The following is a 20805-nucleotide window of genomic DNA, read 5'->3' as shown; positions in this document are numbered from 1 at the left end:
TTGTTATTTTGGGTCTGTTGACACCCATTCAAACTTATCCTAACCAAGAGAATAGCTCATCATCATCATCATCCCCATTTTACGGATATGATAACTGAGGCTAAGCTAGGCTAGAGACCCTTTAGTAGCCAGTACACGTTAACAGCAGGTTCTCCAAAAGAAAAAGAAAAAGCAGAGCCTCAATTCACAGTGTTTGTCGAGTTCCACAGTGAAAGTCTTCCCACCGAGGCGGATTTGAAGCCACCAGCCCGGCATGGCGAGCGTGGAGCTGGGGAGAGTCGCACACATCCTAGCCGAATTGCGCCACGCCCTGCAGCTGGCCGGTGGCAGGGCTGCCGTTGGAAATGAGGTTTCTCTGTCCCTTGAGCTGGAGCTTGTTTCCTCTGCACCCTGCAGACTTCCTGACAGGCAGGGGACTTCCAAGCAGACCCCATCCTGGGTGCACCTTGCACTGTGAGGTCCTAGTGGAAAGTGGGACTCAGAGCAGTCCAACTCGGGCTGCCCCTGAGCTGCTAGCAGCTGTGCAAACAGCCCTGGGGGGTGAGTGCACGGCCACGGCGCTGAAAGGACGGACAACAGCCCAGGACTCAGACTGAGGTTAGGCGTTGGCTCTTGGCGGGAGGAGAGAAGGATGCAGGCAGTGACAGAAGCAGGGAGGCTCAGAGGACAGTGCTGCAGCCACAACAGCGGAGGGTGGAGCAGAGCTGCTGTCTCCCGGGGGGGCCCTGCGGTCCCAGACTGCCTAACTCCAAAGTCCAAGGCGTCCTGGCAGGCCGGCCATTGGCAGCCGGGGGCACGGGCAGGCTGCCCGCCAGGCTTATGTCCAGGCAACAGGGCGTGGGTGCCCGGCATTGCCCTGGCACAGCGCTCCTGGCACGGTCCCCTCCCCATGTGGCCCTGTCTGTGCCATCACCAAAGCCAGCCCCGCTCTCCCGGGTGCCCGGCTGGCCTCTGCTGCCCGGCTCTCCAGCCACAGCCTGGCACGAACATACAGTCCATGTGCTTCTCAAACTATCTGTGATAAAGGGTTTGTGGTGGAGTTTTTTTTCCTGCCTTAATTTTCAATCCATGTGAACCAATTCTTACATAAAGAAGAGTTGTTAGAAAACGAAATGGGAAAAAAAATTGCATCCTAAAAGCAGGCGTGGATGCCCCGGCCATGTCAAGTTGCTATAAAAGCTTCAAAAGCTTCCTCTCCAATTCTGAACTGAGCTCATCGTGGATGTCCGTGAATGGGCACCTGTCCAGGGGCCACACTTTGAATGGCGCTGGGCCTAGAACCCTTCTTTATCCACTGGCCTCTCCTGACCCCATGACCAGGGCTGCGGCTGTTCCTGTCCTCCAGCCCAGCACGTCCCAAACTCTGAGGTGCCCTGGGGAGCCAGTTAAAATGCAGAGTCTGATTCAGGAAGTCTGGGGTGAGGGCCTGAAAATCTGCATTTCTAACAAGAGAGGGAGAGCCGAGGCCGTCGGTCGGGCCGCAGGTCACGTCTGGGGCCCGAGCAGCAGATTTGGCTTTGGAGCGTCCACCCAGTCACTCTCCAGTGAGTGCAGGCCTCGGGTCTCCTCTGCACAAGTCCCTGCCACAAACGGGCATCATCGGTGAGCCAGCATGACTAACAGGCCTGAAGCCCCCCGAGCTCCCACTTTCCCTCCAACTGGCTGATATTTAGGAGACAACGTGGGCGTCCAGGGAGTAGCCCTCCGTTCCAGAAGTTTCCTCCACCTTCCTCTGACAGTTTTTCCCCTTCAGAGGCCGTTTTGTACTTTCTGCCTTCCTTCCACACCGGTGGTGGCCGGCACGAGCTAATCGTGGGGGGTCCCTGCCATCTCCACGGCGCCAACTCTGATTTCTGGGCGCCGCGCTTCTCTCAAGAATAAACAGCGAAACAAAGAGCGATGATGAAGTACAACGGGTTGCTGAGAAGTAATATTCAGACAGTGCAAACCGGCAGGGAAGACAGAGCTGTGATTGAACACGTCTCCAAGGTGCCATATCTGGGCAACAGTTGCAGAGGACAAAGCACACACTGATTTTAAATGATCCATTTGCGGCAGAATGAGCGATGGAATTAAAAGAGGTTTTGGCAAATAAATGGCCACAGGTAGTAAATTAAGATTTCATAACATCATGTCAAAAGTGGCATCCCAAGATAAGAGGAAATAAATGTGTTTTTTAAAAGATTCTTTTTCTCCCCATTCGTGCATTCTCTGGGTAATGTAATCATAATATAAAATGTTTGAAAATAACGGAGCAGAAGATAAAGCTATGCACAGAATCAGAGCTCGAGCCTCATCTTTTTGTGCAGTTTAGACTTTTATCTCTTTTTTCCTCCAATATTGGGTTTTGAAAAGAGATGTCTAGATATTAGCCTTGAGGCTATTTTCAGAACCACGTAGATTAGAAACGATCACGTGCAGTACAAATAATCACTAGCCTTTGTGGAGCCCCCACCCCAAATTGCCATCCCCACCTGTAGCAATTTGATACAGTTATGAATTCCAAAAATAGATATTGGATTATGCTTGTAAACTGGTCTGTACCTGGGTGTGATTAAATTATGATTAGGGCTTTGATTGGGCCACATCGGCAGGGTACTGAGTGCCCACCCACTAAGGCATACCAAAGGACAGAGTTGAAGCTTTTTGATGCTGGGGATTTTTGAGGTTGGAGTTTTGATTTGGGGTTTGATGCTGGGGACTTGAGCTGGAGCTCCGTGAAATAAGAACACAGAGGAAAGAGAAGCAAGCCCCAGAAGAGAGCACCTGAGCCAGGAGAACACAGAGGAAAAGAGACGGCTCCTGAGACATAGCAGAAGCCCTGGGAGAGAGACAGAGCCGTTTGCCTGACAGTCTACAGCTGACCTTGTGGAGAAACCAGAGAACCTGAGCCCGGAGAGAAGGAAGACCTGGGAAGAGAGGAACCCAGGAAGCCTGAACCCTCGTGGCCATCAGCAGAGCCGTCTTGCTCCAACACGTGGAAATAGACTTTAGTGAGGGAGGTAACTTATGCTTTATGGCCTGTTAACTGTAAGCTCCTACCCCAAATAAACACTATAGAAACCAACCCATTTCTGGTATTTTGCATCAGCACCCCTTGGCTGACTAATACAGCACCTTCAACCGTCTCCAAGTGGGGTCCTCCAGGCAAGGTGCAAGCCTTCAGACTTGGTTTGTCTCAAAAGCCTCTTCTGCAGCCCAGACGTGGCCATGAGGAGGGAGAGGAGGTGAACAAAGCCACAGAGGTGGAGACGCTGGAGGCGTGGTGCTGTTCAGCTGGCTTGGAAAGCGTGGGAAAGGCCACGAACTAGGACCCCTGGCAGCTCCAGAGGGCAAAGGTCACCCTGGCCAAAGGCTCCTTGAGAGAGGCCTTCTTTTCTGCATTTTGTCACTCTCTCCTTCCATCCTGCTTTTGGGACTGGAACAGGACCCTGCCCCCTGGAGCTTATATAAATAAATGCAACGTGAAGCTGTGACGAGGGCCATGAAGGAGAATCCCGGGGCTCTGTGGGGACGTGGAGGGGCCTTGGTCAGGCCTGGGCTTGAGAGTGGAGGTGAGAACTGAAGGATGGGCCTTCCAAGGCCAAGGGAGCCCCAGAGCCGGCTGCGGCTCTCGGGGGCGCTGTGCGGCAATCAATCAGGGCGCTGTGCGCAGGCTGTGGCCAAGCGAGGCCAAGGGGAGCTCCGGGAGGGGAGGGGAGCAGGGCCAGTGGCAAGGCCTTGTCATCTTACAGCGGGGAGCCCCTCGGGGGCTTCAGGCAGAAAGATGAGGGTAGCGTTACCCTGAGCGTATTTGTACACTGGAAGGGTGTCGAGGCTGCTGTGTGGGGACCAGGCTAGAGGCAGAAACGGAGGCTGGGAGGGCGTGGAATTCACCAGGCAAGAGCTGATGCAGCCCAGGACGGCGCGGAGGAGACCGACCAGGGGACTGATGGGGAAATGGCTAGGAGGGAAAATCCACTGGACTTTGGGGGACTTGAACGTGGATGCAGGGAGAGTGCTGAGGACGGAGGGGTCTCCTGCCTCGCACACGCGGTGCCCTGTACAGAGAGGCGTTGAGCTGGGCCTGGGTTGGGGCGGGGGAGGCGTTCGTGAGTGGAGCCAGGCTTGGGCATGTTGAGCTAACGCGGCCTCAGGAGTCCGAAGTAGGAAGACCAAGCCGGCAACTGGACCCGAGACGCGCTCAGGGCCGCGCGAGTCCCTGGCCCGTAGGTGGCCACTGAGGCTGCAGGATTTGGGGGCTGACTAGAGGAGAGAAGAGGCCGAGAACTAGACCCGGGCAGCATCAAGCTGGGCAGAACAGTGGAGGGGAAGGACTGCCGTGTGCAGGAAGCAGAAGCGACCGTCGGGGCGGAGCGGGGGAAGGCTGCGAGGCCTGCGGAGCAGCTCCCGGGGCCAGGGCCGGGGAGAGGGAGGAGCCTGCCGGGAGCCAGGGCTGCTGCAGCTGAGCCCTGGGGCGAGAGGCGTGTGAAGTGAGCGGGAGGAGGAAGCGGAGGCCAGCCCTTGGAAAAGCTTCCCGGCAAAAGAGGGGGGCAAGAGGATGGTAGCAGGTGGGTGTGGGTTCTGGTTGCCCGCCTCAGAAACTATCATGAGAGGAGCATGGAGCAGGGGCGGGGGTGTCAGCCCCTCGCTGCATGGGGGTGATTTCCGTCCGGGCTTGTCTCTCCTGGGACCGGGGGGGTCTGGCTGCTCTGTGCCGGCCCCAGAGCTGTGCGAGGCACAAAGCCCAAAAACTGAGAATTTTAAAACAACCTTGGGGACAGGATTCTCCAAGGGCTATTCGCAGCCTGCACCGTGACCCTTTCTCAGGAAGAGAGTGTGTCCTTCTGACCCTTACAGAGAGAAGTCTTGAAGTTGGGGGCAGGGGTCATTGGGGAGAGGGAGACTCCTGGTTTTGTGCCAGAAACGTAATTGCAACATCTCCTGTCATCCTCCCCGTGTTGCTGAGAATAACATGAGCCCATTTTCCAAGCAGGAAACCTGAAGCCCAGAAAGGTGAAGGCACTCACGGCTGGTAAAGAGCAGCGCTCACCCCAACCCTGTCGTCTGCGGCAGGTGCTCTCCAGCATTGCGTGAGTGCCTTAGAGCAGGGCCTGGCCCAGGAAGCCCTGCGGAACGTACACTTCATATTAATAATAATTAACAATGTAACACGCAGCCCATCTGGTTCCAGGGGGAAAGAGTGGAACCCAAGGAAGGCAAGCTCCCTGCTCAGGGCTCGCACACAGGAAGGAGGGCACGTAAGCCTGTGAACAAGTCAACGAACAAGTGATTTCAGAGTGAGGAGATGGCGAGGCGACCGAGGGGACAGGGTCCAGGACGAGGGGAGGCTGGAAGCGGCTCTCGGGAGGGGGGGGGCTCAGGAGCACCGTCCCGAGTCCCCCCGCTGAGGCCGGCCTGGGTGTCCCACAGGAGCCCAGGCCAACGGGTCTCATTTTCCTCGGCACCCACGTTGTTCAACCAGCTCTGAACATTAAGTATTCAAGGAAGGCCCGATGGGCAAATATTTACCTTCCATTCACAGCTCCCTCCCCTCCCTCGGGGGCCTCGATTAAGACGCCTTCCTTGGGGACGACAGGCAGGGCGCGCTGGGAGGGCTGCTCAGAGTTGGCACCGGATGGGCTACTCAGAGCCGGGGCGCGGCCTCGGGGGGAGCCGGGGGGAGGGGGCTGGGCTCGGGGGAGCAGGGGGAGGGGGACTCCCGCGCCGCCCTGAGCCCCCGCACGCGCTCACACGCACACACACCACACGCCCTGGAGCCCGCGCCCACCTGCCTTAGGCTTCTGCAGAGAGAAGACTCTGTGTGCTGGGCTGGGGGGAGCCCTGCCTGTCCCCCCGACCCCGGGGGCACACCTCGTCCTCATGCAGCAGGACAGCACAGGGCGCTGGAGAATGCCCCCGCCTCCCCTGCTGACAGGAACGGAAGGTGCACCCGGGCCCAGGCGCCTCAGTCCATGCCCACACCCGCCTTCTGCCCGCGTCTCATCTCCTCTGCTTTTCTGAACTGCGGCGACTGCGGTGGGACTCGCCTACCTGCCCCCCATCCCCGAATGCCCAGGTCCTACCTCAGTGCAGACAGGGGCAAAGGGTTCAAATCCTGCTCCGCCGCTTTCCCAGCTGTGTGGCCTGAGGCAAGTCCCGTCACCTCTCTGTGCCTCCAATTTCACATCTCCAAAATGGGGGTGGTCGCGATAATCCCTGCTTCCCAGGGCCACTGTGGAAATTAGTTGAGTGACACTAAAGCATTTAGAAGAGGGCCTGGCACCAGGTAAGCGCCATGTAAGGGCTGGCTGTGGTTATGAATACACAGATCCCCACGTTAGGTAAAACTCCATCTCCATCCTCAGCTGACCATTGCCGAGCGTCCCTGGAGTCAGCCAGGAGGGGCAGGGGCTCACATGGCCACACAGCACCCTCCAGGGCCAGGCTCTCCCAGCACCTTTCACGGATCACCCACCAAAGACTTCCCAAAGCTCTGAGAGCCCTGGACTCTCCCATCCTGGGTTCAAGGAAACAGGCTCAGAGAGGTTCGGCGGCTTGCCCCAAATCACACAGCAGTGGAACTGACATCCTCACTCAGGTCTGGGGCCTCCGAAACCCCCACCCCTTTCACAGCACACCCCACCCCCCGACTCCCCAAGGAGTTGGAACTGTGGGCAGAGGGGACCAGGGATCTCCTTCCGATGTGTCCCTGGCTGCGGTTGTAGGAGCTCAGCCCTGTCGTGGAGCCACCCTGCAGACCAGAAGAGGGTTCAGTGTAGGCGCCCTGAGCTCGTGTGGGGACGCACACCCACACGCCCACGCGCACCTCCAGAGGGCCCAGCCCCGCTAAGCGGAAGTGCTTTCCCCGGAAGGGGAAGGGAGACAAACTCGCAAACCCTGCACAAGGTGTTGGTGCTCTGACGCGCACAGCGACGGAGCGCTCGTGCCCTCCCACAGCCCCGGGGCCGGGCCGTTAGGCACCGTCCGCCCTGGGGCACCAGCACAGGGCAGCTCCCTGTGGTGGGGTGCAGAGAGGTGCTGTCTTCTCCCCCAGATGCCCGAGAAGGGGGCGCGCCCCTGGCCAGGGCAACAGCTGGCATCAGTGCTCACGGGCGGTTTTGACACCAGGCTGTTTACACGCCTCCCGTGGGCATGTGCTGAGCGCTGTACCACGGGCTTGCGCTTTGCCGGCCCTCGCGCCCTCAGCGTGCGCGCGCTCGGTCAGTCTCGGGCGAGGCACGCCTGGGCACCAGGTCAGCCTTCCGCCCGCCCCGGCTGTTTGACGGGGGCTGGACACCTGACCAGGGCCAGGCAGTCCCTCTCCCTGGGACTTTGGAACGGGAGAGCCAGCATGCTGGATCTGTCAGACGGAGTGCGGGCTGGCACTGGGCCGCCACGAGGGGGTTGGGGCTTGCGGTGGTTTGAGTCTTTTGTGGACCCCGTGAGATTATGCTCTTAGGCTAATCCATTCCGGTGGCTGTAAAGCTATTGTCAAGAGGACCACTTGATCACATTCAGTTAAGGGCCCTACCTTTTCATTAGGTCACTTCAGTAGGGCACGTCCCAGGGTGGGTCTTTATCCTCTCACTGGAGCCCTTTATAAACCAGAGTAACGAAGGAAGAAGGCCACAGAGACAGAGAGGAACACCCAGGCGCTGAGAGAGAAGGCCCCGGAGCCAGAAGCTGAAATCAGAGGAGCACAGAAGCTGAGAGGAGCTGCTGAGGTCAGAAGCTGAAAGCAGGGAGGCCTGGAGGACCGGGGAGAGCCGAGCAGATGCTGCCACGTGCCTCACGCCCGCAGCTGCAGCTCGGGGAGACCGCATCGCCTGATGACGCCTTGATTTGGACACGGCCAAGGCCTCAGAACTGTAAACTCGTAAGTTAATAAATCCCCATTGTAAAAGCCAACCCATTTCTGGTATACTGCTTTGGCAGTCTTTAGCAAGCTAAAACAGGGCTGAAGTCTCCAAAGAGATTCAATCAATCATTTAAAAACATTTAATGAGCATCTAGTATGTGGCTGGCACAACTCTAGGTGCTCAGGAGACTGCACAGAACAAGGCAGCCAAGGCCTTCCATTATGGAGCTCACGGTCTGTAAGTAGTAAACTGTCAAACCAATAAACAGAATAATGATGCGCTGAGTCAGATGCCATGGAAAAATAGCAACAGGATTAAAAAGTGACTAGACAGAGTGAGTGGGAATGGAGGGGATGCTAATTCAGACCAAGGATTAGGGAAGGTCTTACAGAGCGAGTGACACCCGAATTAGGCAGCTGGGTAAGATTGGAAGGAAGAGCATTTAGGGGAGGGGGAGACAGCACGTGCAAAGGCCCCGAGGTAGGAAAGGGCTTCCACGCTCAAGGGACTGAAAGGAGGCCCACTGGGCAGAGGAGAGGGGACAGAGTGCAGCAGGCAGCGAGAGGCCCTGCGCGGCCCCGCCGTGCCCTGCCACGTGGCTCCTTGTTTGAAGCCCTTCTACGTGCCCCTCGGAGAGCCCACCTCCTCACCCACCACCGAAAGGCATTACTCCATGTCAGGTTCGGGTTTCCCAGACGCAGACGCCGTGACAAGGAACTGGGCACACGTAGTTTATTTGGGAGGTGGTCCCAGGAAATGCGGGCAGAGGAGAGCGCATGCGGGCAAGGCCTGGGGCCAGCCGAGGGCGTGTTCACGAGCAGGTTCCTGCCGAGGACAGCTGGGGCTCCGTCCCGCTGGGGGCCTCTGGGGGCAGAATGGCGCAGGCCTCCCCGCGGGGTGGGAGGCTGGTATCTTCACCCACCAGCTCCCACCAGCCGAGCAGGGCTGAGGGCTGCTGCTGGGAGCATCAGTTTCCTGGAGTGTCCAGTGAGCCCCATGAGTGGACAGAGCATGCTCCAGGGTAGACAGAGCTCTCTGGCCGGGAGTCAGGTGCACTGGCAGAAGAAGCCAGCGGCTGGTGCTGAGGGATATGGGCAGGCAGGCAGCATCTGCATGGACTCAAGCCAGACTTGATCCTGGTTCTGCCTCTTCCATCTGGATGGACTGATCCTGGGGCACAGCCAGCTCTGGCTATCTGTAGTCCCACAAAGCCATGCAGGCCTGGGTCCCAACTTTCGATCCCTTGCTGTGCAACCTTAAACAAATGTCTTAACCTCTCTGTGAAATGAGGTTAACAGTACTAACTGCATTGAGAGGTCTTGAGGATGAAATGTGTTCTATAGCTCAGGGCCTCAGACACAACTAGTGCTCAATAAATGGCACTTGAAACGGTTGGCTCTGGCCTAGGGCTGCTGTTCCATCTTTCCTCTCCCAAGAAGAGAAGCTGGGGAGAAGAGGGGTCCCTGAGCCCCAGATCTACCATTCTAGGGCCCTCCAGACACAGGGGCCCAGGCAGGACAAGCTGGGATGTGGCTGGGATGCATCAAGCAGCCTGTCTCTGCTGCCACTGGCTGCGACAGGCCTGGGAGGCAGCCGGAGCTCAGAGAGCAGCATATGCTGCTCTTACATGGCCCTGCCACGCACACGGGCACATCTGCTCTGGGGACGTGGGATGTTTTAAAGGAGGGCTGAGGAATGAGTGACCAGACCCAGCAGCTGCCCCTTACAGCCCAGAAGAGACCAGAATAGCTAATGGGGTACAGATTGGGGCCAGATTGGATAGCGGCTGGTCCGTAAGAGCAGATTTGGGTGGATTCAGGATGAGAAGAATAGAGAGTGAAGCAGATACGGCAGGGTTGTTGAATTCACTGCCTGGAGAGAAGGCTCAGAAAGCCAAGGTTTCAGGCTGCTCTGCTCTGAGTGGCTTCATCAGTACATTTCTTGGATGAGTTCTGCCTAAGGATACCTCTAGCATCCAAAATCCTCCTGTCCAGCCAGCCAGCCAGCTTTTGTCTATCCTTCCACTCCTCCATCCATCCACTTACCAATCCATCCATCCAACCAATTATCCATCCATCCATTAATCATCTACCCCTCTGCCCACCTACTCATCCATCCATCCATCCATCCATCCATCCATCCATCCATCCATCCATCCATCCATCCATCCATCCACCCATCCATCCACCCACCCACCATTTATTGTCACTCTTCTGTTCCCAGCTGGACTTGACCTTGAGGATACCCCTTCCTCCAGCAGCCAACAGCAGTCGCAATGCTGGGCCCTTTTTTCACTCATTGCCCTGGCAGAGCCCAAGAATGAAACCTTGGTTCACCCCCTCTATGCCTCTCTGTTGTTGGAAGAAGCGGGGCGCCAAATGGAAAGCACACACTCAGTTACCTTCTGGGGTTCTCAGGTCTCTAATCACCAAAGCCCAAGGAGACTCCATACCCCATAATACATTCAAATGTCCCAGATATTCCAACACAGGAGGGTCCAAACGCTCCTCCAGCCTGCCTCTTCCACCCCACAGAGCCCAGAGCACGTCTGTCAGTCCCCTCGCTCCAGGTTTTGGCTGGGGCCCTGTGGCCATGGAGGCCAGGCCTTGGGCTTCTGGTTCCTGGAGTTGGCCAGAAGTGAGCCCGTGTGCACTGACCTCTCCCGGAAGTACTTGATGGCCTCAGGCTCTGTGAAGGTCGGCTCCTCCCGGCAGCCCTGCTCAAAGACCTTGCGCTTGTGCCGGAACTCAATCACCGTCTTGGTGTAGGAGTTGAGCGTGGTGACAGAGGCTGCCATGCAGCAGGTAAAGGAACCCCACGCCAGGCTGCCGAGAGAGCAGGAGAGAGGGGCCACAGTGAGGGTGGGTCGGGGTAGGAAACCCCCCACTCGCAGCATCCATTCATCTCTGCATGGCTGCCTCCTCTGGGTCAGACCTGAGCAGGGGCCACAGCGGAGAAGAGCAAGTCATGGTTCCTGCCCACTCAGCTTTCTCTTGGAGGTGGAGAATCACCTGTACATTATGACAGAGCTCATTATTAGGGAGCAAGAAGGGAGCAGGCCATTCCGTGCAAGAGGATGGACATCAGGGCAGTTTACATGGAATGCAAAAGCATTATACTGGGTTTTGTAGGATGAGTAAGAGCTTTCCAGGGTAAAGGGCATTCTGGGAAGAGGGCAAAGCACATGAAAAGGAATGGAGGCACGAAACAGTAGAGAGTGTTCCACAAACTGTAAGCGGTTTGGGATGCCAGAATGAAGGATGCGTGAGGAGATTAGTTGGGGTTAATGGTGGAGAAATAAGTGGAGGCCAGATACCCTAAAAGCTGGTTTTTCAGGAGGGTTAAATTATCTTTGTTTAGGTGTGACTTAGGGCAAGATATGTAACCTCTCGATCTCATATTCTTCATTTGTAAAATAGACATAATAATAGCACTACCTAATTGGGTGGTTACAAGGATTAAAGGAGATGATCCATTAAATCATCTTAAAACAGTGCCAGACATATAGTAGACGCTCAAGAAAGGCTTGCAGTCATTATTAACATCACTATTGCTATCGTATCATCATAACATATTGATTATATAATTAACTGTCTAATCAATAGCATATAATAATATATATTTTTGTATTGCTAATACAGTATCTTGTTACTGACTTTTTTAGGCACTGGGGTCAGGGACTGAGCCAGGACCTCATATGTGGGAAGCAGCGCTCCACCACTGAGCCACATCGGCTCTCCAAAGTCGTTTTTTCATTGTTGTTATCTGCTTGTTGATTGATTTCGTTGCTGTTTGTTTTCAGGAGGCACTGGGGAGTGAACCTGGGACTTACCAGGTGGAAAGCAGGCGCTCAACTGCTTAAGCCAAGTCCATTCCCTATTAGCCTTTTTTTTAAACCACCCACTTCTGTGACTTGTTTTCCAAGTGCTCACTCTGAGAAATTAAGCGGCAATGGCCTGCTTAGCTTTCTACACACACTTTCTCTACCCACAGCTGGGGACTCAGGGCTGCCTCGCCTGATGCACGTGCTGAGCCCGGGGCCAAAGCTGGGGAGTCTATCCCAACCCTATCTGGAAAGGAGAGAAGGTGGGTGTAGAGCTGGGACTCCGACAACCAGCCTCCTCGTCCTTCCCTGACCCTGTTCCTGTCCTAGAAATTGCCTCCTGCAAATTCCCCTGACCAGGACAATACATTAAATTTAATACCGGGAGTGGGGTACCTGCCTTGCTCCAGTTAAACCTGATCTGGTGCCCGGCTGTGTTCTCCAGCCTCTGCCTTGACACCCGGTTTTCTCCAAATCAAGGCTCAGTTTCGTTGTTACCCTGCCTTGTCTCAGACCCCCAGGCCCCTCCTGCTGGAGCCCACCATCTGGTCTCTCCGTCACTGCCCCTGCAGTCCCAGGCCAGGGGCAGCCCACCTCCCTCACCCCCTGCACTTTTCTCTGTCAGCTTCAGAGCACCCCAGAAGGAAAACGGGAAAATCTGAGGGTTCAGTCTTTCTCAACGGGAGCCCCAGTAATCACCTATTTCCCTTAATGGAAACCCGTTAAAGAAGACATCCTCCTGGTTCTTTCATGATGACGAGCTAATTGAGCTCTTCCAGAAGCCCTGGGTACCACCCTAGACAACTTTGGGGTGTCTCATTGTGGCTTTGATTTTTGCACGGTGAACATCTTTTCATTTGCTTATTTGCCATATGTATATCCTCCTAGAAGAACTGTCTGCTCCTGGTTTTTGCCCGTTTTCTAATTGATTTGTTTTGTTTTATTACGGTTGAGTTTTGGGAGTTCTTCAGTATCTTAGACACTAGTCCTCTGTCAGATATGTGGTTTGAAAATATTTCTCTCGGTCTCTAGCTTTACTTTTATCCCCTCCACAGAGTCTTTTGCAGAGTGAAAGTTTTGAAGTGTGATGAAGTCCAATTTATCTTTTTTTTTCTTTTTATTATAGTTTTGGTCTCAAGCCTGAGAACTCTTTGCCTAGCCTTAGATTCCAAAGATTTTCTCCAGTGGTTTTTTTTTTTTCCTAAAAGGTTTTATTTTTTACATTTAAGGCATTGACACATTTTGAGGTAAATTTTGTATAAACTGTGTGGTTGAGATTGAGATTTATTTTTTCTGCCTATGAATGTCCATTTGCTCCATCACAATTTGTTGAAAAGGCTAGCCCTCCTCCACTGAATTGATTTGCACCTTCATCAAAAAAACAATTGGGCATATTTGTGTGGGTCAGTTTCTGGGTTCTCTATTCTGCTGTATTGATCTATGTATCTATCTCTCCACCGAGATCACACATCTTGATTATTGTAGTGACACAACAACAACAAAAATCTAGAAATCATGTAGCCTGTTTCCCCTATTTCATTCTTCTTTTCTCAAAATTGTTTTAGTTATTCTAGTTCCTTTGTCTTTTCATATTAATTTTAGAATAGTCTTGTATATATCTATAAGATATATTGCTGGGGTTTTGATAAAATTGCATTTAACCTTTATATCAATTTAGGGAGAACTGCCATCTTTGCTATGTTGAGTCATCTAATCCATTAACCTGGTATGTCTCTCCATTTATTTGGATATTATTTGATTTGAAGCAATTTGTAGTTTTCAGTATACAAGTCCTGTACAGGTTTCATTAGCATTATACCTAAGTATTTCATCGGGGGTGGGGAGGTAATTGTATATATATTTTAATTTCTTTGTCCATGTGTTCATTGCTAATATGTAGAAATACAATTGCTTTTCTTTTTTAAAGATTTATTATTTATTTATTTCTCTCCCCTTCACCCCCCACCCCGCCCCCAGCTGTCTGCTCTCTGTGTCCGTTGGCTATGTGTTCTTCTGTGACCGCTTCTATCCTTATCAGTGGCACGGGAATCTGTGTTTCTTTTTGTTGCATCATCTTGTTGTGTCAGCTCTCCATGTGTGCGGTGCCATTCTCGGGCAGGCCGCACTTTTTTTCACACTGGGCGCCTCCCCTTATGGGGTGCACTCCTTGCGTGTGGGGCTCCCCTACGCGGGGGACATCCCTGCGTGGCATGGCACTCCTTGTGCGCATCAGCACTACGCATGGGCCAGCTCCACAAGGCTCAAGGAGAACCGGGGCTTGAACCGTGGACCTCCCATGTGGTAGGCGGACACCCTATCCATTGGGCCAAGTCCGCTTCGCACAATTGCTTTTTAAATTTTTACCATGTGTCCTCTGACTGTGCTGCCCTCACTTACTAGTTTTAAGCATTTTTGTGGATTCCTTGGGATTTTCTAGGCAGACAAATAGGAATGTTTTTATTTCTTCCTGTCCAATCTGTATGCCTTTTATTTCCTTTTCTTGCCTTATTGCACTAGCTGGAACTTTTGGCACTATGTTGGAAAAAACGGTGAGAGTGGACATACTTGCCTCGTTCCTGATCTTAGGGAGAAGCAGTCAGGCTCTCACCATAAGCATAATGTCAGCTGTAGGTGTTTTGCATACGCTCTGTATCAAGGTAAGATACCCGTCTATTCCTAGTTTTCTGAGAGGTTTTTGCTTTTGTTTTTGGCATGAATGGGTGTGGAATTTTGTCAAATGCCTTTTCAGCATCACTTGAAAAGGTCATGTGATTTTTCTTCTTTAGCCTGTTAATTTGGTGTATTACACCAATTAACTTTCAAATATTGAAACCAGCTTTGCATTCCTGAAATCCTCCCCCAGTTGTAATGGTATATAATTCTTTTCATATGTAGCTGAATTGTGCCTGCTATTATTTTGTTGGGGGGTTTTGTTTGTAGTCACGAAGGCTGTTGGTCTGTGGTTTTCTTTTTTGTACTGTCTTTGTTGGGCTTTGGTGTCAGGGTACTACTAGTTTCATTTAAGAAGTTGGGAAATGTTCTTTCCTCTTCAGTTTTATGAGAGAGACTGCGTAGAACTGGTGTTAATTCTTCTTAAAACATTTGGTAGAATTCTTTATCTGGGCCTGAAAAAAACATTTAAAACTAGCTGGGCCTGGAGGTTTTTTTGGGGGGGGACTTCTTAAATTACAAATTAGATTTCCTTAACAGTTACAGGGCATTCAAAGTATCTGTTTCCTATTACACGAGTTGTGATAGCTGTGCTCTTCAAGGACTTGGTCCATTTCATCTACTTTGTCAAATTTATGTGTGCAGAATTGTTCATAGTATTTCTTATCCTCTTTTTGACGCCTGCAGAGTCGATCGTGATATTCCCTGGGCTTTGGGTGTTCTGTGAAAGGCAGGGATCCCTGAGAGGACACCTTGCTGGGTCACGGGCCCCGGGGTGGGAGAGGAGACTGAGGGCAGCCGAGGGCACAGTGGGCTTACCTTTCCTAGGCTCCTGTGAGGGTCTGGGAAGTGGGGAGGGAAGAGGCACTTGGGTTTACTGTGACCCAGAAGGGAGGGGAGGATTTTCCCACAGATACTGGGGATGGGAAGTTCCAAACTATTCTGCGGAAGTAGAAATGGCAAGGGTCATTTGGAGAAGCGAGGGCAGCTTCTTATCTTCCAAGCCACATGGAAGTATTTGCCCTGCTCGTAAATTATGCAGTGCAAAAGGGCAGAAGCAGCAGGAGCCTTTGGGAGAAGAAGCTGCAAGAGCCTTTTTGGAGAATTGGCAGGGGCTACTTGAAGAAGCTAGGGGCAGCTCTTACCATCTTTGCTAATTGTGATTTTGCTCAGGGCAGGTCTGAGGTAGTTAAACGAAAGGAAAATCTATGACTAAGCAAGGCAGGATGATAAGGCACCAAGTATAATTTTTTATGCCATTAAACCCCGTTTTATTCCTGATATTGCCAACTTCTCTCTCTCTCTCACTCTCTCTCTCTGAGTTTTGCTACACTTGTCAATTTTACTGATTTTTACAGAGAATCAGTCTTTAATTTCTTTGATTTTTGTTATTTTTCTGTTTTCAATTGTATTGATTTCTGCTCTTCTCTTTCTTCTGCTTGTTTTGGGTTTATTTTGCTCTTATTTTTCTAGATTTTTGAGGTTGGAGTTTAAATTATTAATTTGAGACTTTTCCTCTTTTCTAATGTAAACATCTAGTGTAAATTTCACTCTCAGAACTTCTTCAGCTACTTCCCACAGCTTCAATATGTTGTATTTTCATTTTCATTCCATTCAGTGTGCTTTTTATTTTTCTTGAGACTTCTTCTGTGACCTATGGATTATTTAGATGTGTGGTGTTTTGTTTCCAAGTGTTTAGAGATATTCCTGTTTACTTCTGTTACTGATTTCTAGTTTCATTCCATTGTTGTCAGCAAACACATTTGTATGATTTCAATTATTTTCCATTTGTCAGCATTGGTTTTATGGTACGGGATATAGCCTATCTTGGTATATTTTCTGTGGGTGCTTGAAAATAATGTGTATTTGGCTGTTGTTGGGTAGAGTAATCTATAAGTGTCAATTATATCCATTTGGTTTCTGGTGTTGTTGAGTTCTTCTGTATCCTTGCTGAGTTTCTGTCTAGTTTTTCTGTCAATAGTTGAGAGAGGAACGTTGATGTCTCTAAATTTAATTGTGGATTTGTCTATTTCTTCTTTCAATTATATCAGTTTTGGCTTCACATATTTTTCAGTTCTGTTGTTTGGTGCATACACAATTAATATTGCTATATCTTTCTGGTGGATTGGCCCTTTTATTATTATGCAATGATAATGTTTCTAGTAATTTTCTTTTGCTCTGAAGTCTACTTTTTTCATTTTAAAAATTTTTATTGAAGTATATTAGTGATACATGAACATCCATAAACAGTAAGTGTACAGTAAAAGTTGTGAACTTACAAAACAAACATGCATAACTTCATATAGATTTCACATATACCACGTCACCACCAGCACCTTGCATTGCTGTAGAACAATTGTTACAAATTATGAAAGAGCTGTATAGCCACTCCTGATTTATTTTGATTAATGTTTTTATGATGTATCTTTTTTATCCTTTTATTTTCAACCTGTCTATATTATATTTGAAGTGAGTTTCTTGTAGGCAGCATAAAGTTGGATCATTTTTTAATATACTTTGCTCATCTCTGCCTTTTAATTGTTGTATTTAAACCATTTATATTAAATGTAATTATTGATATATTGTAGCTAAAACCTGACATTTTATTTTTGTTTTCTGTTTGTTCTGTCTCTTTTTCATTTCTTTTTTTTTTTTTTTTTCCTGCCTTCTTATGGTGTTTTCATTTCCTGGCTGATAAAACAAATATTGTGGGATGGGTTGGATTAAACAACAAGAATTTATTAGCTCATGGTTTTGAGGCTAGGAGAAGTCCAAAATCATGGCATCATCAAGGCAATGCTTTCTCCAAATGACTGTGATCGCCAGTGATCTTTGATCCTTGGCTTTCGGTCACATGGGAATGCACATGGCAGCTTATTCCAGCTTTTCTGGGTTCTGTTAATATTCAGCTTCTTCTTGTGACTTTTTCTCTATGTGTCAGAATTTCATTCTGCCTATAAAGGACTACAGTAATAGAATTAAGACCCATCCTAATCCAATTGAGCCATACCTTAACTGAAGTAACCTCCTCAAAAGGTCTTATTTACAATGGATTCACACCCACAAGATTGGATTGAGATTAGGAACAAGTTTTTCAGGGATACATATATCCAAACCACCACCTGCAGGTTACTTGAATATTTTTTAGAATTCCATTTTGATTTGTCTCCAATATTTCTGATTGTATCTTTTTGTGTAGCTTTCTTAATTGTGCTCTAGGTATTATATGATAGATGCATATTTATCATAGTCTACTGGTGTCAACATTTTACCAGTTTGAGTGAAGCGTAGAAATCATAGCTCCCTTTTAAGTCCCTTTACTCTCTCTCATTTATAATACAATTGTCTTAAATATTTCCTCTACATACATTTAGAACCACATCAGACTTAAAATATTTGCTCCAGCTGTCAAACATAATTTTAAAAACTCAACAGGAGAAGAAAATTGTATTTTATGTACCTATATTTTTACTCTTTCCATTGTTCTTTCTTCCTTCCTGGTGTGCCAAGATTCCTTTTATTTTTAAAAAATTACTTTTATTATTTATTTTCCGTAATAGATAACTTCTTTTGGCCATTCTTTTCAGGTAGGTCTGCTGACAACACATTTTCTTAGTTTTCCTTCATCTGAGAATGCCTTGATTTCCCCCCTTCTTTCCTGAATGATATTTTTGCTGTGTACAAAATTTTGAGTTAACAGTTTTCTTTTAGTACTTGAAAACGTTGTGCCACTTCCTTCTAGCCTCCATGATTTCTGATGAGAAATCTGCTGTCATTCAAATTGTTTCATCCTTGTAGGTAAGGTATTATTTCTCTGTCACGGTTTTCAAGGTGTGCCCTTTGTCTTTACTTTTCAGAAGTTTTACTATGATGCTTTTTGCGTAGATTTCTTTGGGTTTATCCTGTTTAGGGTTCACTCAGTTTCTTGTATCTTTAGGTTTATGTCTTTCTAAATTTAGGAAGTTTCAACCATTATTTCTCTGAATATTTTTTTCAGTCTCCTTCCAGGACTCCAATGACACGAGTGTTAGCTGTTCAGTTTCAGAGGTCCTCAGGGTTCTGTTCATTTCTTTAGTCTATTTTTCTTTCCATAGCTTAGGTTGGATAATTTCTGTTTTCTATCTTCAAGTTCCCTGATTCTTTCCTCTGTCTCCTATATTCTAATGTTGAGCCTATCCAATGAGTTTTTATTGGTTATTGTATTTTCAGTCTAAAATTTCCATTTGGTCCTTCTCTGTATCTTCTCTTTACTTCCTGAGACTATCTCATCACTGAAATTTTCTTTTTTTTTTTTTCATTTTTGCATGGGTGTTCATAAGTGCCCATTGAAGCATTTCACAATGGCTGCTTTAAAATATTTGTCAGATGATTCTGACATGTCCATGATCTCATCATTGGTGTCTATTCACTGTCCTTTTTCATTCAAGTTGAGATTTTCCTGGTTCTTGTATGAGGAGTTACTTTCAATAGACATCTTGACATTTGTCAGCATTGGGTGGTTTTTATGAGACTTTGGATTTTATTGAAATCTTCAGTTTTACCGGGCTTCCTATAACACCATTTTAGCAGAAGAATGAGGAGTGCTGCCTCATTACTGCCAGGTGGGGGTAGAAGGCCAGGTTTCCCATTCAGCCACCTTTGACATCTAAGCTGGAGAGGGGTTCCTCATTATAGGTGGGAAGAATGGGAGTTCTGGCTCCCCACTGGGCTTCCTCTGACTAAGAGGGGCAGGAGTGCCTCATTATTACTTCCCACATGGACTCCACTGGCACCAGGAGTGAGTGGTGGACTCATTACTGCTGAGTGGTGGTGAAACTGACGTTCTACTAGGTCTCTTCTGACATCAGCCTAGCAGCAAGAGAGAGAGGCACTTTGCTATCCCCCTGTGTCACCACTGACACTTGGCTTGTTACTGTCCACTGGGGATGAAAGTTCCGACTCCCTACTTGGCCTTCTCTGATACCATCCCATCAGAGATGCTGAGATACCTCATTACAGTACAGGAAGGCTTCCCCTTCCTACTTCTTTTGGCAAAGATTGGGTCAGAGTCCCAGTCTTTATCTGTGTTGTTTGGCTGAAGTAGAGAAGTTTTTTGTTCAAAGTTTTCTATCTTGTAGGCTGCCTCTTTTCTTGTTCTTTGACAAGAGAAAGACTTTTGTTGAGACTTTCGTCTGTGCTCTTTGATATTTCCAGGTTGCCAGTTTCTTCAGCTCCAAGTCAAATATATATGAGGCAAAATGAAAACCCAGGGAACTTGCCATCATGGTGTTCCTCAGGTCCCAAGGTCCCTAGCAGGTATGTCGTCTTCTCTCTACCTTTCAGTGTCCTTCTATTTGTTTTACATATAGTGTCCAGAAACTTTAACTGTATTTAGCAGTAGGAATAGGGAACAGTACATCTGCCCCATCATCCCAAAAGTGGAAATCCTAATTATTTGGTTTTGGGTGTCTCCCCATACATACCAGAATGCCAGTCTCATGAGAAGAGGAGCTTTGTTTTGTTCACTGGCATGTAGTAGGTGCTCAATACATATTTGCATAATAGATGTGTGGCTGAATAAATACCGATAAAGTACAACAAAAACAGATGAAAAACATAAAAACACTGCCCTGGTTTTCATGGGGGTGTAGGGCTCAGAGTTATATCCATGCGCCTTCATCTTCCTTATGTACACTACCAGACCCCTGAGGCCCCCAAACAAGGTGGTTTGAAAACCTTGGGGCTGGAATACTTTCTGGTGTTTGCAGATTGAGTTTCTAAGCTGCTGAAGTGAGATATGTGGGTGGTTGGCCTGGTTTTCAGAGCCAAGAGCAGAGTGGACCCTGGGGAGGAAACAGGAGGGTAATGGGGGGGGGGTCAACCTACTCGCTGCCCTCTGGGAGACCCAGGAGTGAGGTCAGTGGGATGCTGGGAAAGCAGATGCAGAGACACAAAATGCCACCTTGGAAGATACTCCAGACCTGCTCAGTGGGGTGACTGCAACTGGTCACCAGGGGAGGTCCCCCTTGCCCACCCTCGGATGCCCAAGGCAGAGGGACATGAGTCACTGCACCAGGCAAGGTGAGGCACAAGCGTTCAGATGAGGCCACCCCAGCCCCCAAGGGTTGATGGGGCAAGGAGCTGGGTTACTGCAGGTTCTGGGGCCGAGCAGTCTACCCACGGCCTCCAGAGCAGACGTGAACAGCCACATCTCCTTTTCCCCCTCTGGGCCTTTGAGAACAGGAGGCCACAGCCACCTGCCTCAGGAGAAAGAGTAAGAATGGGCACTTTCTGCTTGTACAGCTGTCGGAGGTGACGCCAGCCAACACATCCCTCTCCGGTGGCTTCTGGAGTCCAGAATCTTCTAAAGTCACAACAGCAAGCCCACCCCCTAAGGGATCAGCCTGCTGAAGCCCCAAGCCCTGCTGAGAAGGGCAGGGGTGTCCTGGGGACCTGAGGAAGAGGCTGGGCTGCTGTTTCCATGGCATCATG

At 49.7% G+C, this 20805-nt stretch overlaps 1 protein-coding gene across 1 annotated transcript in view; it reads right to left on the bottom strand.

Moving 5' to 3' along the window:
• GSG1L (GSG1 like) overlaps nucleotides 1-20805 on the bottom strand; it is a 260072-nt gene that overhangs the window by 19222 nt on the left and 220045 nt on the right. Inside the window, exon 5 of the mRNA XM_058286151.2 lies at nucleotides 10499-10666. Within this exon, the coding sequence (XP_058142134.1) occupies nucleotides 10499-10666 (168 nt within the window). The remainder of the gene's footprint in view (nucleotides 1-10498; nucleotides 10667-20805) is intronic.

Source organism: Dasypus novemcinctus, chromosome 23 (assembly GCF_030445035.2).
Source record: "Dasypus novemcinctus isolate mDasNov1 chromosome 23, mDasNov1.1.hap2, whole genome shotgun sequence".
In the NCBI taxonomy this organism is placed as follows: domain Eukaryota; kingdom Metazoa; phylum Chordata; class Mammalia; order Cingulata; family Dasypodidae; genus Dasypus; species Dasypus novemcinctus.
Note: the sequence above shows the minus strand (reverse complement) of the source record. Positions and strands in the feature narration are given on the sequence as shown.